The 15,122-nt window shown below is 38.5% G+C and overlaps 1 protein-coding gene across 1 annotated transcript in view; it reads right to left on the bottom strand.

Annotated features, from left to right (window-relative positions):
• LOC104505913 (cadherin-12) overlaps positions 1 to 12,883 on the bottom strand; it is a gene marked incomplete at both ends in the record, with an annotated part of 67,775 nt that extends 54,892 nt beyond the window's left edge. The window contains 2 exons of the mRNA XM_010146675.1: positions 5,776 to 5,943; positions 12,764 to 12,883. Of these exons, the coding sequence (XP_010144977.1) occupies positions 5,776 to 5,943; positions 12,764 to 12,883 (288 nt within the window). The remainder of the gene's footprint in view (positions 1 to 5,775; positions 5,944 to 12,763) is intronic.
• Between the last annotated feature and the right edge of the window lie 2,239 nt (positions 12,884 to 15,122).

The following is a 15,122-nucleotide window of genomic DNA, read 5'->3' as shown; positions in this document are numbered from 1 at the left end:
TCAGCATGTTTTTCATCACTGGATGTGATATTCGATTCAAATTTGGCTGATTTCTTAAAGGACCCTCGATGAGATGAAGGTGTACCATCATAATTTTTTTTTTTTTGCAAGCTTGTAATGTATTATTTATCAGTGTATCTTCTTCTAAGTATTAATAATATATGTTCTCCCAGTTTTGCTGTGATTTTTTTTTTACATTAACTGAGTTCAGAAAATAAACGTAAACTTTACTCTGTGATAAGCAATATCTTCTTATTTGATAAGAAGCTATAACATGGCATCTTTGGCATAAGCCCTTTGGAAAACTGTGGTCCTGATTATATGATGCAAAAACATTTACCCTGCAGCACTCAGTGTCAAAGGACCTTCAGTTCTTTTTTTCAGTCGGCACTTGGACCTTCTGGATTTATTGACCAACGATGAGCAACGTGGTACTGGATGTCTCAACTCCCAGCATCAGTAAGGGCTCTTTAGGTCTTGCCCGGCCTGAATTTGTCAGGATTTTAAGGTCTGGATGTGATTTTAAAGGCTTAAGTTTTCACACAAAATGAAGTCTGCACAAGTATCCTTTTAGCTACGGTAGTCAAGCAAATGACAAACTCCACTTGCTGGTAAGTAGTTACTCTGACTCACTGAAACATTTTCAAAGAGCAAAACTGAAAAATACAGTTACTATATTACAAATAAAATAGTCAACTTTTTTTCTATCAATTACTTTTGATTAGTGGTAATTAGTTTTCTGTTTCTGTGAATTACAGGCTCACTACATATCACCTCACACACTGCTTAACCAAATGGGACTGGCTAAGTAAATCCCCACTGATCAGGATTTTTGCTTTTACTGTTTTGATTAAGTCCTTTGTTTATGAGAATATAAGTATGTTACCTGTTACACAATCCCCCCCAAAAAAGAATATTTGAGGTAACTGTCTGCCTTGATCAAGCTTGTTCCAATACACTGGAGTCCCCACACTGACATTTTAGCTTGTAAGAGATGCTAAATATTTATTATTTTCATTATCAACATGAACCTCCAATATCATTCTCTTTTTTTTTGTTGAGAGTCACTGCTATAATTTGGCTTCTGTGGCATTTGATATAATAGAATGAAAAGGTTTTCAACCTTATTAGCATTCAAAGCACATGGTCTCTTGTGATTTTTTTTTCTCCTTCATAGCAACAATTGGGCAAAGTCATCATAACTACAGTGCATGCATTAAATGAGACCTTAAATCTACCTTCTTCAAAGTGGATGATATATTCCGTAATTTCTCTGTGTCATGAAAATGGTCTGACATTACGTGAGACTTGTGTATTTTTGCAACACCATAGTAGATGAAGGCATACAATAAACCAGAAAATCACTAAGGCCCCTAACAGCAAAGAAAGTAAAATATATAACTGAAAATCAGACACAGGAAAGAGCATGGTGCCCAAGGAACTTGCCAATGTGCTGAGTTTTTCAATTTTCAAGCAGTTACATTATTTCTTCTTCCACGTGGGGTACCCTTCCAACAACAGGGCTTCCAGCTGAAAGGCAGGAGCAGACCGTGGTGGTGAGCAGTTTAACAAGCATTGAGGATGAGGACAGTGGGAATGTTGGTTCAGAGACCCTCTGGAATGGTTTACTTGTCGACCAGATTTGGAGCATCTCACAAGTGTTTTGACAGGATGTTGGGAAACACAAGGAAGTACTAGTGGCTGTATTCCATAACAAGGTAAATCAGAAAGAGGTCTTAGTTGTGAAATTTAGGCTTACAAGTGAAAGCTGAAGTTAAGGACATTCATAGTAGCATAGTCTGAAATTGTTCCACTATGCACAATCAGGGAGAGAAAGATGGAAATGTGAAGCTTTAGATGCCTGGCTGAGAAAAAGCTGTAAGGAGGAGGGATTCACTATATTGGAAACTATTGTGATTCTAGCTGAAAAGTTCAGGAAAATTTGCAGATGTTGGAAAGTACGCAATTCAAAAAAATGCAAAAAAACACATTTCAGATGAAGGGTGCAGTCACCAGAATTCTGCATCTTTCACTGAAGAAGGCTAAAAGGGTGATGATAGTCCAGTAGAAAATGCAGAAATGGTAGATCATACAGAATGAAACTAGGATCTGGTAAACACGAGAAAGAAAGCCACAATATAAAGGCAAGGGTTAAAATGGGAACTAATACGGGTAGCTTTAATGCCTGAATGTTAAACAAGAATATCAGCATAATAGGCATCTCTGAAATCTATGGGAAAGAAAAAAATCCGTTATGCAGTGCAGTACCAAAGAGCAAGGTACAAAGGAAATGCAAAGTAAACCTTATCAATGGAGGGATAACAATGGTTGTTAAAGGAAGCTCTAAGCCAAATACAACTTAAAGAAGAGGCCAGTAGTAACACTGACTAGTCAAGAAAAGTTCTTTAGTTCTCCTGAATTTTAGAGCAATTACAATGAGTTTAAATGCAGTATCTGTGCAGGAGCAATAAAAGCCAAAATTACAGGAGGGTTGTACTAAGTTAAATTAAAAAAAAAAAAAAAGAAATAAATAAAACTGAAGGATATTGCTATAAAGTATCTGAAAGGGATAGCTGAGACAGTTAAATCATTGTGAGTGGTGTGGCTGCTATCTCGGGACACCATTTTGAAGACCCACAGCAAATACAGAGCACCCATTAAAAAGCAAGTCAGTAAGGGTAAATAACATAGCTAATAAAAGCAGGAACACATCTTTCAAAAAAATGAAGCTGTGCCTCAGTAAGAACAATAGAAAGAACCATAAAATCTGCCTTATCTATAAAACCACAATAAAGAAGACAAAAAATGAGTTTCAATAAATCTCTGGCAAACAAGCTAATAATAATTGTCTTTTAAAGACATCTAGAGTCAAAAGCCTGAGAGGAATTGTGTGAAGTCGATACCAAAATTGAGATACAGCAGAAATGCTCAGAGAAGATCACAAATGTAAAGCTTAATACATTTTTTTTTCTTTGTGTTCAGCATATGAATATCTGGGGATTGTTTTCATCCTGGAACCCATCTTTATGGGGGACTCACGAGAAGGTTAAAGTAGCTATAGAAGCAGTTCTGGAATGAACAGACACAACAGTAACACATCATTGGGATTAGCTGTTACATGCCCAAGAGCCTGAAAGATGGAATAAGTGTACTATTATGATGTGTATTATTTTGCTTCAAACCACTGTGGCACATGAAGGCTTGGAGGTGCTAATATAACACTGATTTTTTTCACCAAAGATTTCAAGAGTGTTTGGGGGATCTAAGAATTGATATGACTGACATGAACAGGGCAAAACAGTAAAAGCAGGATTAATAGACCCATAGTGAATATCCCATACTGAAAAAAACTCAATAAAGCTTTTCTAAATGAAGTTCACATTTTGCAATGCTTTCTGCATTCTTTAAAGAAGTCAATATGTAGAAAGATAGTTAGGAATGTATTCAAAACACATGAAGGGAGGCTGTTTGTTGTGCAATATATGATGAATCTCTGGACCTCACTAACGTCAGATGTTGTGGACTCATACACAAATTTCAATGCAATGGGGCAAACTGCTGTAAGAAATACCCATTGTTTGTTAACAAAATCACAGAATTATAGAATGGTCTGGGTTGGAAGGGACCTTGAAGATCATCTAGTTCCAAACCCCCTGCCATGGGCAGGGACACCTTCCACTAGGTAGGGATGGGGTACCCACAAAATCTCTGGGCAACCTGTTCCAGTGCCTCACCACCCTCTCCATTAAGAATTTCTACCTGTTATCTAATCTAAACCTCCCAAATTCAATTTAAACCCGTTATCCCTTGTCCTGTCACTACAGGCCCTTGTAAAAAGTCCCCCCCCAGCTTCCTTGTAGCCCCTTCAGGTACTGGAAGGCTGCAATAAGGTCTCCCCGGAGCCTTTTCTTGCCCAGGCTGAACAAGCCCAACTCTCTCAGCCTTTCATCACAGCAGAGGTGCTCCAGCCCTCTGAGCATCTTCATGGCTTCCCCTGGACTTGATCCAACTGGTCTATCTCCTTATGTTGAGGGCACCACAGCTGGACACAAGTACTCCAGATGAAGTCAAACGAGATCAGAGCAGAGGAGGAGAATCACCTCCCTCGACCTGCTGGCCACACTTCTCCTGGTACAGCCCAGGATCCAGCTGGCCTTCTGGGCTGCCAGCGCACACTGCCGGCTCATGTTCAGCTTTTCATCCACCAGTACCCCCACGTCCTTCTCCTCAGGGCTGCTCTCTATCCATTCTCTGCCCAGACTGTACTTGTGCTTGGTATGACCCCAACACAGGTGTAGGACCTTGCACTTGGCCTTGTTGAACTCCATGAGGTTGGCAGTGGCCCACCTCTCCAGCCTGTCCAGGTCCCTCTGGATGGCATCCCTTCCCTTCCCTCCACCCTGTCAACTGCACCACACAGCTTGGAGTCATCGGCAAACTTGCTGAGGGGGCACTCAATCCCACTGTCCATGTCTCTGACAAAGTTGTTGAACAGCATCAGTCCAAATACTGATCCCTGAGGAACCCTACTTTTCACTGGTCTCCACTCGGACATTGAGCCACTGACCACAACTCTCTGAGTGCAATGATCCAGCCAGTTCCTTATCCACTGAGTGGTCCATTTGTTAAATCCATGCCTCTCCAATTAAGATACAAGGATGTCATGCAGGATAGTGTCAAATGCTTTGCACAAGTCCAGGTAAGTTGTTAAATATGAAGACACTATCTGGGCTAAAAATCATTAGAAACTGAAGAAATGTTCTGGAGTACTGTTTGGCCTGTTCTTATGTATACCCTCTAGATGTCAGTGTAAGAAGCAGAATGTAGGGACAAATGGATCTTTTTTTTAACGTGGTCATTCTTACATGATTGTAGAAATGCTCTATGTTCTCATATTGAGGAAAAGAATAATATTTATATGAGATAAATCTTTGAAGTTTCAGGCGTGGTTTGTTACCTAAGGAGCATTTATAAGACATAAAGTGAGATTACAATCCATTTGCAAGAAATAAGATACAACGTAAAAGGCTGCCATGATCTTCATGCAAATTCACATGAATGTTCTAATATGAATTTGCCTTACTAACAACTTTTAACAGCTAATTGTTTTGGCATATTTATCAAGGTTTATGCTTGATTAGTGTCTGCATTTCGAAGGTATCAAATATACAAATCTTCAGTAAATTTAAGGAGAGCATTAAGCGACAATCCTGCTAATCATACACAAACGAAAGTATTTGAATTAGCATACTTCTGAAAAACCTCATTTAAAGAAATTGATATGAAATGTTATAAATTTTCAGTGGATGATCGCAGTTTTGAGGCTCTAAGTGTTTTCAAGGGCAGATATAATCTTCTGGACAAAGATGTGTAAAAAATCTGTTCCTGGTTATCCTAACAACAATGCTTAGCGTGACCCAGTTCTACCTTTGGTACCTGGAAGGCTCAGGTTATAACCTTTGGTCATTTGAAGGGGATCATTCAGTTTCCCTTGACAAAGTAGTATTTCCCAAATAATTTTTAAATTGCAAGTGAAAATGAACTCTCAGGCTCAGGCTGGTCTTATGGAATGATGATATATTTCCTTCTAAACATTCAAAATTCATACTTTCAAATTCAGCTTCATAGTATTAAAAAAAACCCCAATGATATATTCTAATTTTTTTCATCACATACTGTTCTTCCTGGATCTCAATTCCTTATCTAAAGGATTTTTTACATTACTATTTTCAGTCATGCTTATTGGAAAATTAGTGCATTTGGAATACAACATACTCTTAGGAAACCTGGGTGGGTTGTCATTGACATCCGTGAGAGTAATGTTTACAGTGGTAGTACCAGCTAGTCCTCCCAGCTGTCCTCCCATGTCCTTGGCTTGGATTAGAACTTGATACTGTTCTTTTACTTCTCTGTCCATATTTGGCAAAGCTGTTCTTATTACACCTACGAGAAGAGATGGGAAAGAGAAAGAACAAGTGAACAAAGGGTTGTGGTTGTCTCCTATTACATTTTAATACTGGATCTCTTGGACCAGAAATGTAACTCTCAAAAGGGGGTTGATGAGGGAGGAGTTCACACAGAAACATGCAAATCCCTCAGGCTTTTAAAACTGTGCTTGTCGGCTATTTGAGCATTGAAAACGACTGCTGTGTCTTTTCAATAAGGACATGAAAGGCTGAAAGAGAATGGTGCATTTTCACTGGGGATATGAATGGCATGAACGTAGCTTTGGCACATTGGGACTGACGAACGCTGCATTGTGCGGAGTAGGGCAATATGGGAAGAGGTGATGATGCATTTCAGGGCCTGCATCTTCAGCTGCTTCCAACCAGCCACTTGCAATCTCAGTTAAGCTACTGCACGCCAAGACTATTCTTTCTGTACAAAAGACTCCGTTTAGAAAGCTTTTTTGATAGGCTTTTCTTAAATAAATATAATTAAAATATCATGGTAAGACATTACCTAAATGACTCTTACTCTTCAGTGATTATGGATAGTTGACATCTAAATAGGTATGCCATAATCTCCCTGCTTGTATGTTAAAAATATATATGATCAAAGGAAGACTTGTAGAGAGAGGTACTACTGATCATAGGATTAGCTTGAGGTTGTAAGAAGCTGTAAGGTTTTGGTCACTACTTCTCTTGAAACCAAATGTAGAGGAAAAAAATACATTTCTTTTTCATAAATTTAGAAGTGCAAAATGCTATATATTCAGCAATAATTTTCAGAAAATGCCCAGGTGCACATTGCATGCAAAACTGAAAAATAAACCAATTGGAAAGATGCTTCTCCTCTAGTTATTATTGGGTTACAACTTTTTTTTCCCCCTGGTATTAAGCCATATGGGTTTAAAAGTAGTCTCTTTCCCCTGGTATTTTAATGGGCCTGGAATGTTAAGAAAGAAACTTTAAGGGTCATTTTTATCTTTATAGTAACTAACCGCTGCTGTTAACAAGTAAGAATAGGATTCTTTAACTTATAGTACTTTTTCAGAGCCTAGAAATAACTTTGACCTAAATCTGCTATTTCTGGAACGTACTAAAAATTCTCATTGAACTGAACTGTATAACAAATTCTTTTCTGTCTACTTGTTAAACTAGTGATGATAACGACAACTTTAGTAAGAACTACTGTTTTCTATCTCAGCATGCATCTGGAATATGAGTAAGAAATACTTAAGGACATTTAGATACTGCAATACTATTCTTTTGAGCATATGAAACTCTTCCCCCCGCCCCAAAAACCCCAAAACCAAAAAACAACCAAACAAAAATACAACAAAGCGCGGTGTTCAATGCTTCGTTTGTTCCAGACAGAAATCTTGAACTGTAAAATTATAAAAATCTGTTCACATTCATGTGATAATCAGGAAAAAATACTTTCATAACTAGAATGTACATTACTAGTTTTCCTCTTGAACCACTTAATCCATATTTTTGCATTGTGAAGCCTGTGTGTTCCACAGTATTTTACAACATCCTTGCTATGCTTATTCTAAGGAGGAAAAAGCTATGAGAATTAAAGACTTCCTTTAATATGCTAGCAAAACAAAATAACACCAAGTAGAAAAAAAAAGATGAGCAGATAGTAGGTGTTGAGCAGGAGATATAGTTCATCTGATTGCTTGACCTATTTTAGGTAAAACTGAGTGGTGTTCTCAGAAATATTCCAGATGGCCTTCAAAAAATTAAAAGTTGGCTATCACTCCAGTAGTAAAGTTCCCAATCACCCACTGTTTATTCTTGTCTGGAATTCTAAGGGCTTTCTGTACATTTTTCTTTAAAAATCTTTGTCTTCAGCAAAAATATCAATGCGAATAATTTTCATGTCTAGTAATTCATAGGCAATTTTCCCTTTTCTACCTACTCTATTTCAAAAACAGAAAAAACTCTGAAAAATACTATTTCTACCAAAATCTTTAGTTCATATGGAAAGGAAAAACGTGATTTAAATTTATCTTAGCAGCAAAATAGAAAAATAAAATGGAGGTAAAAATCCTTGACAAAGAAAGGACTTAAAATTTTGGTAGTTTTCCTCTTCAAAAACAACATCCAAAATTTAAATCAAAGGTTTGCTATAATGCAGAGGTCTTAACAAGTAATCATTTACAAGTTACTTAACAAGTTACTTAACAAGTAATCATTTTCTGAGTGTTTTTAAGTCTTTCTACATTAAGATTTTACAATAAAGATTGTTCAGCTCCAGAACTGAATAGCTTTGTTGTTTGGTTTTTTTTTTCCTTTGCAAATGTTATCAATATCAAATGGGCAGAAAAGTATGGTCTCGAAGAGGCTGCTGAAAATTGAAATAGTATGTATGGGATCTGGTCCAAATGATATACTCTGCAAAGTTACTGAGCCATAATTCAACAGGAGATGATCCACTTATGGAAGACAAAATCTAGGTTCTGTGAAAAATCTCCTCAACAAATATTAGTATCACTACTCTTTCTGACACCAATTTGGATTTCAAGAATATAACTGAAGTCAGAGTATGGACTAGAACACCGAGTCTAAGAAACAAACTGGAGACATCTAGCCATAAATAAGAATATGGACCTCATAAACAAATCACTAAATTGGGTGGAAAGAAATTTGTCAAAATGATCACTGAGTAACAGAACATATCTGTCTTATTAGAAGTGCTCTATGTTAAAGAAGACTCACAGTAAAATTAGAAGAGCAATTTCATGGCATCAAAAAATAACCCTGACATTTAAGTCCTTAAAAGTGCCAGTCCAACAGCTGCTCTCCAGCAGGGACTGTAATGCATTTAACCTTCCTTCAGGAGCAGTAAACCTAGCTTTCCTGCTTCAACATAGTTCGCTTTGCTCCAAGAAACTTCTGCAAAAAATCAGGAGGTCAGTAAAGAAGAGGTGTAAGGGAAAGTTGTGACATTCTGACCCATAAGTGTTAAAAACTATTTAAGTGTACTAGATTCATATCAGAGTAAATGTTTACCACTTCCTAGGAATGATTTGAAAAAGGAATATTTGTAAAGTCATGTGCATGCCAAACATAATCCTTATTTCACATATAAAGTTATGGTCAGTGGTTTCACCATTACCACTTTGCGATGAGATCTTAGGGTAGTAATAGAAATTTCCACAAACTTATCAGCTTTTATGTGGCAGAAGCTAAAGAGTAAACAGAATATTTGGAAATGTTTAGAAAGGAATAAAGAACAAAAGTGTTATGATTAAACCATTTTACACATTTGTATAAGCTTCATACTTGAATACTATGTGCACTTCCTTGTCCCAAGAAGGAAAAGAAGGATGGTAAATGCTATGGAATGGCTTCTGTTAAAAGAAGTCTTCCATCTAGAAAAGAGGCAACTGGTGGAGAATATGGGTCTATAACATCATAGGGAACTAATAAATATGAACTGACTGTTTGCTGTCTCGTACAATGTGTGAGACATGAAATAAGTTAAGAGGTGTGACATTTCAAAGAAGAAAGAGGAGCTGGTTCTTCATGTAAAAAAACCCATTTGTTGTGGAATTTCTAGTGTGTGCGGATACTGTACTCCTGGACAGGTCAACTACACTAGGAAGTGGACAAGTTATGGAGGTGTATTGGGTTATTGTGGCAAGGCACAATAGAGGGGGGCAGAGAAGGCTGCAGGGGTAGCTTCTCTGACAAGCTGCTAGAAGCCTTCCCTCTGTCCAGTGGAGCCAATGCAGCCAGCTCCAAGAAGGACCTGCTGCCCTTCTCTGACAAGCTGCTAGAAGCCTTCCCTCTGTCCAGTGGAGCCAATGCAGCCAGCTCCAAGAAGGACCTGCTGCCAGCAAGGCCAAAGCCAATCAGCAGCATTCATAACACCTCTGTGATAACACGTTTGAGAAGGGTGAAAAAACACAAAAGAGAGTAGATTTTGCAGACAAAGAGAATGAGTGAGCAAGATGCGAGAGAGAACTCTGCAGACATCAAGGTCAGTGGAGAAGGAGGGGGAGGAGGTGCTCCAGAGACCGAAACAGAGTTTTCCAGCCCATGGTGCAGACCATGGTGAGGCCGGCTGTGCCCTGCAGCCTTGAAGGGCCATGGGGGAGCAGAGACCCGCCTGCAGCCCAGGGACTATCCCACGGTGGAGCAGGGGGATGCCCAAAGGAGACTGTGACCCTGTGGGAAGCCCACACTGGAGCAAGCTCATGGTAGGACCTGTGGCCCCACGGGGGCCCACACTGGAGCAGTCTGCTCCTGAAGGACTGCAAGCTATGAAAAGGACACATGCTGGAGCAGTTCCCGAAGAACTGTAGCACATGGGAAGGACTCACATTGAAGGTCATGGAGGACTGTCTCCTGTGGGAGGAAGCTCATGCTAGAGCAGGGGAAAAGTGTGAGGAATTCTCCCTCTGAGTGGCAGAGAAAATGTGTGATGAACTGATCATAAACCCCATTCCCCATCTCCCTGTGCTGCTTGGGGGGAGTAGGTAGAGAAAATAAGAGTTAAATTGTGCCCAGAAAGAAGAGAGGGTTGGTGGCAAAGGTGTTTTAAAATTTGGGTTTAGTTTTCTTTTTATTCTGATTTCATTGGTGATTAGTAAAATTACATTTTTCCCCAAGTTGAGTCTGTTTTGCCCATGACAATAATATCTTAATGATCTCTCCCTGTCCTTATCATGATCCCAAGCTTTTTGTTCTATTTTCTCTCCCCTGTCCAGCTAAGGAGGGAAGTGCTAGAACAACTTTTGTAGGCACCTGGCCTCCAGCCAAGGGCAACCCACCACAGGACAAGAAATCCATTCAGAGTTTTAGTTACATGGACAATGTTAATCACCCAGGAACTTCATAAGAACAAGTTGTTGAAGACTTGATTATTTAGGGGGTGCATCAGTAACCCCTTCTTTTATCCTTCACTAGTGCTGAACAGGTCATCACTGTTGAAAACACGATACGGCGCATCATGGACCTTTGGTCTGACGTAGTATGGAAGCTCTTAAGTTCTTTAAATAACCACAAGGGAATGTCTCAAAATTGTCACTGGAAAGCAAGAGACAGCCAAAAAATTCAACCACAGCAACCCAAAAAATACTTATCCATCTGCAGGGGTTCCGAGTTTATCTGTCATTTTGTACCAAAATGGTTTTCTTACCCTTATCTTTCAAAACACTCAAGGCAGGTGTCTGGCAGTAAAACTCTGCACTTAAAAACCCATGTATCATCTTCTCAGTTATAAAATAAAGGATTGGAAGTGCCAGAAGATCTGTAGTGCTGCCCAAGACTTCTGGATTTTAGAGAAAATCATTAAACAGCATCCTGTGCACTAATAATAACATACTGTTCATCTCTACAGTCATCGTTAGACCCACCGGTTACCCTCATATTGTGACCTTTCTTAATGTAAGACATGTTACGGCACATTTTTGTTGCTCGTAGAAACATGAATCTACATGCTTTTTTTTGGTATAGGATTTTAAACTTCACTGGGCTAGGTGTTTCACGAATATTCCTTTACAGCTGTGTCCATTCTTTTACAACTAAGGTCCAACTGAGTAACTCATTAACGATATTGGAGATATGTGGAAACACTGGGATTGTATGATGTTCCAGTAGGGTGCAGGGCATGACCTGTTGTCGACTCACTACTCACTATGAGTAATAGGTGAGAGCTTATGATACACCAATTCAAAATGCATGGGAAAAGAGTTTTTCAAGTACTAATAACTATTATTTTTTTTCTTGGGAAACCTGTGCTATAACTCCAATTGTGACTTCAGTAAAGGTTTTTCCCACCATTAAAATCTCCCTCATTCTTTACAAGACTGAAATAAAAAGGTAAGTATAAAGGTAACTTTTTTGTCTCCCGGGCATTTGAAGAAGTCCCATTTCACTTTAATAAGTAAAGTTGGTCACTGAAAATTGCAATACAATCTTCTGCTAAATGGAGCATGTGACAAAGGAATGTGCCCATTGGAGAGAGTTCCCTAACAGTTTTATGAGGCTCTCACCCCTAAACTATTGATTGATCAGGGATAAAGACTCTTTAACACACAACCTGACATTCAAGTACAGCTTCACTGGAAGGAGAAACTATTTGCTGAAAGGGGCATATAGACAACCATCCCTGTAGCACATTCAGGATGACACAATGCATGTCATTCACCATGTAGGTTATTGGCTCCTTAAGTGAATTACTAAATATAGGAACAAGAATGACATTTTGAAATATGGGAAAAGATACCTAATTAACATGTCTACAAACCTCCCAAATACTTCAGTCTCTTTAAACATATTACCCTTTTCTGCTCACACATCAAGTAACCCCAGACAAACATACTATGCCCTAGGACAAGAGGAGGGAAGGAGATGATTAGCTGTTTCACTCTCATATTAGCTCTATAGAGCAAAACAATCACTGCTAGAGAATTTCTGACTGTAAGTTCAGTAAGTAAAAAAGAATGTAGACCCAAGATACACAACTGAATCATCAGGAAAAAAAGAGAAAAAATAGAATGCATGTAGCAGTTAAAGCTTTAGCCATATAGGAATGGTAAAGCATAAACAAACAAAACCCCAGAAATTCAATGTATACATATTTTAGATATTCCAGGACTGATTGGGGGACCATGTTTCTTTTGTTTCTACAACAGATTGTAATTAATTAAAAAACTAGCCAATACTCAACACTGAATCATGCTGCGAAATTACTCCATTGGCTTTTGGCCATATCAGTCCAGTCCACATTTATTCATTGATCCTGCCCACATGAATCAAAATCCAAAGTTTAAATCTTCCACTGTTGCCGATGAACTACTTACCTGTCTTTGGATCAATGGAGAAATACGGCTGCCCCTGAAGAATGCTGTAAACCACTCTAGCACTGTTTCCGTAAGTGGGATCATCAGCATCTGTTGCTTTTACTTGAAGGACATATGCACCTATGAAGGAGCACAGGTAATCACATTTTCAGTATAGAGCAGAGATCAGAGATATTTCAGACACATGATTCTTGTTGCTAGTGTATTCTGCTGTAATTCTTATTCCACTGGAAACAAGGTGAGAATAAAGCCATCTTCAGCTCCCTAGTAGCAACCATCTCTGTGACAGTTGAAGGGAAGGAAAGGGAAAGAATCCCACCATCAGAAGATATTTATAACCAGTTTATGATGCATTATTTATAAAATCTTTTTACCCGACACATATAGGATGGAGGCCTGATGAAGCACAATACTGGATTTTGAAAACGAGTATGCCCCACATTTTTGTGAAAAGGTTGACAACTGTGGAAATAAAATATCTGAGTTGCCTTTTAAAGATTAATTTGGTCAAGTAACTCCTGAATCTTCCAGTGAGCCAATCTATAAGTACTTTAAAAAACTATACAGCAATATCCTAAAGGTAGAATTCACATTCCCATTGCAGAATGAAATTAAGTGTTCAGTTAAGCCAGTTGTCTACAAAATCCAGACTTGAGTCTTCTTCCCTTTCCAATATAGCTCAGTAGGAAACAAAAGTACTGCGGAAGAAGAACCTCCCCTTGATATTTTCAACCATGGTTATGAACTAGACCTCGTGCAGTTTGGTTTATATTCCAACTTAAAGGAGACTCATTCCATGGAGCAAAAAAAAATGCATGAGGGCAGAAAACTCACTGCAAATGGCCATAGTCTTGCAGAAAAGTCTTGCCCCTCCTGCTAGTTGCTATGCAATTTACCTGCATTTCCCCACTGCCCCATAATGAAAACAATGTTCAAACTAAAGTCTTCAGCAAAACAAACAGCCACATATTTAGGCTTTTCTGTCAGATTTGAAGTTTCCTATGATTTTCCGTCCAAATAAATGTTGGAATTTGCAGTGCTGATTTGGATTGAGTGAGAAACAGCAGAGGGAAGTGGGTTATCTGCACAGGTTTTGTTTAAAGTCAGGTTCTGCATTTGGAGGTCATCTGACATTTTTTTCTAGCATATTCATGGAATATTGCAAGTGCATCAAGACTGCTGTTTTTCTGTAATGAAACCCTGCAAGTTTCAAAGGATATTCACAACCTAAAATTAACCTTAATGGACTTGTCAAAGTTTATTTCTGGGAATACCTCACCAAGAGATGCTCCATGTGAAAGGTCCTATGCCTTAGGAAAGTAACTCATAGCGAAGGTAGCTGTTTGGATGACTTTTATTTTCAGTGTCCCCCCCCATTTCTGTATGTGAGGATTGACAGTGATGCTGAAGGATTTGAATTAATATTGTAAAATACTTGCTGCACGATGGCTGGTCATACAAGACTCTTGCTTATTGAACCATAGAGAATGAAAAGGTATTCCAAGAGATATTCTTTCTATCTCCTGAACAAGAAACAGAAATGTAAGCGCTATTTGACTAACAATCTCTTTTTAAAGTCAATAAACTGATCACGTTTTTAAGCTTAGGGCAAGTTTCTTTAAAATCAACTTCTAAAAGAAAGAAAATATTAGTAATGAATAAATGAATGAAAATAAACCATTGAGATGGATTCAGTTAACTAAAAGCCTGAGGTTAGTCTCTTAATTTTCTGGATGTGAAAAGTGATGAATGATATGTGTTAAAGACCACAGTCCAGGTTTTGTGTAACAACTGTGGAAGTGGTGCCTACTGAAACATTTATGCCTTTCTTCACGTAACACATACCCACAACTGACTATACCTTAAATAGCTTAGACAAGGCAACCTGGAGAAATACATTTTCCTACCGGAATGACAGACAGAAGCTATCTAGTACCTGTAGAGCATTTGATGTCTTCCACCTGTTCCTGTCCACAAGTAATATTTTTGTAATAGGATCTCTCACTTTCAGGCCTGTCTTCTGCTCCAGAAATTTAGGGAGTCACAGCACGAACTTAGTTCTTCTATTCCATTGAGCAAGATGGTGAAGGAAATTATAGCTTGTATATTTTTTCCCCTCATCCTTTGAAAAACACAAGTTCACTGTACGTGCTACCTTTGGACCTTACTGTTTGTGCTGGTTTTGGATGGTACAGAGTTAATTTTCTCACAATACAGCATATGAAGCTATTTTTTGGATTTGTGTGGAGAAAAATGTTGACAACATACTGATGGTTTTAGGTGTTGTCAAGCAACATTTATATTAAACTAAGGACTTTTTTAGTTTCTCATACTGCCTCTGTCCTTCTTTACAAAAAGC

This window comes from Eurypyga helias, unplaced genomic scaffold, assembly GCF_000690775.1.
Source record: "Eurypyga helias isolate BGI_N326 unplaced genomic scaffold, ASM69077v1 scaffold412, whole genome shotgun sequence".
NCBI classification, from domain to species: domain Eukaryota; kingdom Metazoa; phylum Chordata; class Aves; order Eurypygiformes; family Eurypygidae; genus Eurypyga; species Eurypyga helias.
Note: the sequence above shows the minus strand (reverse complement) of the source record. Positions and strands in the feature narration are given on the sequence as shown.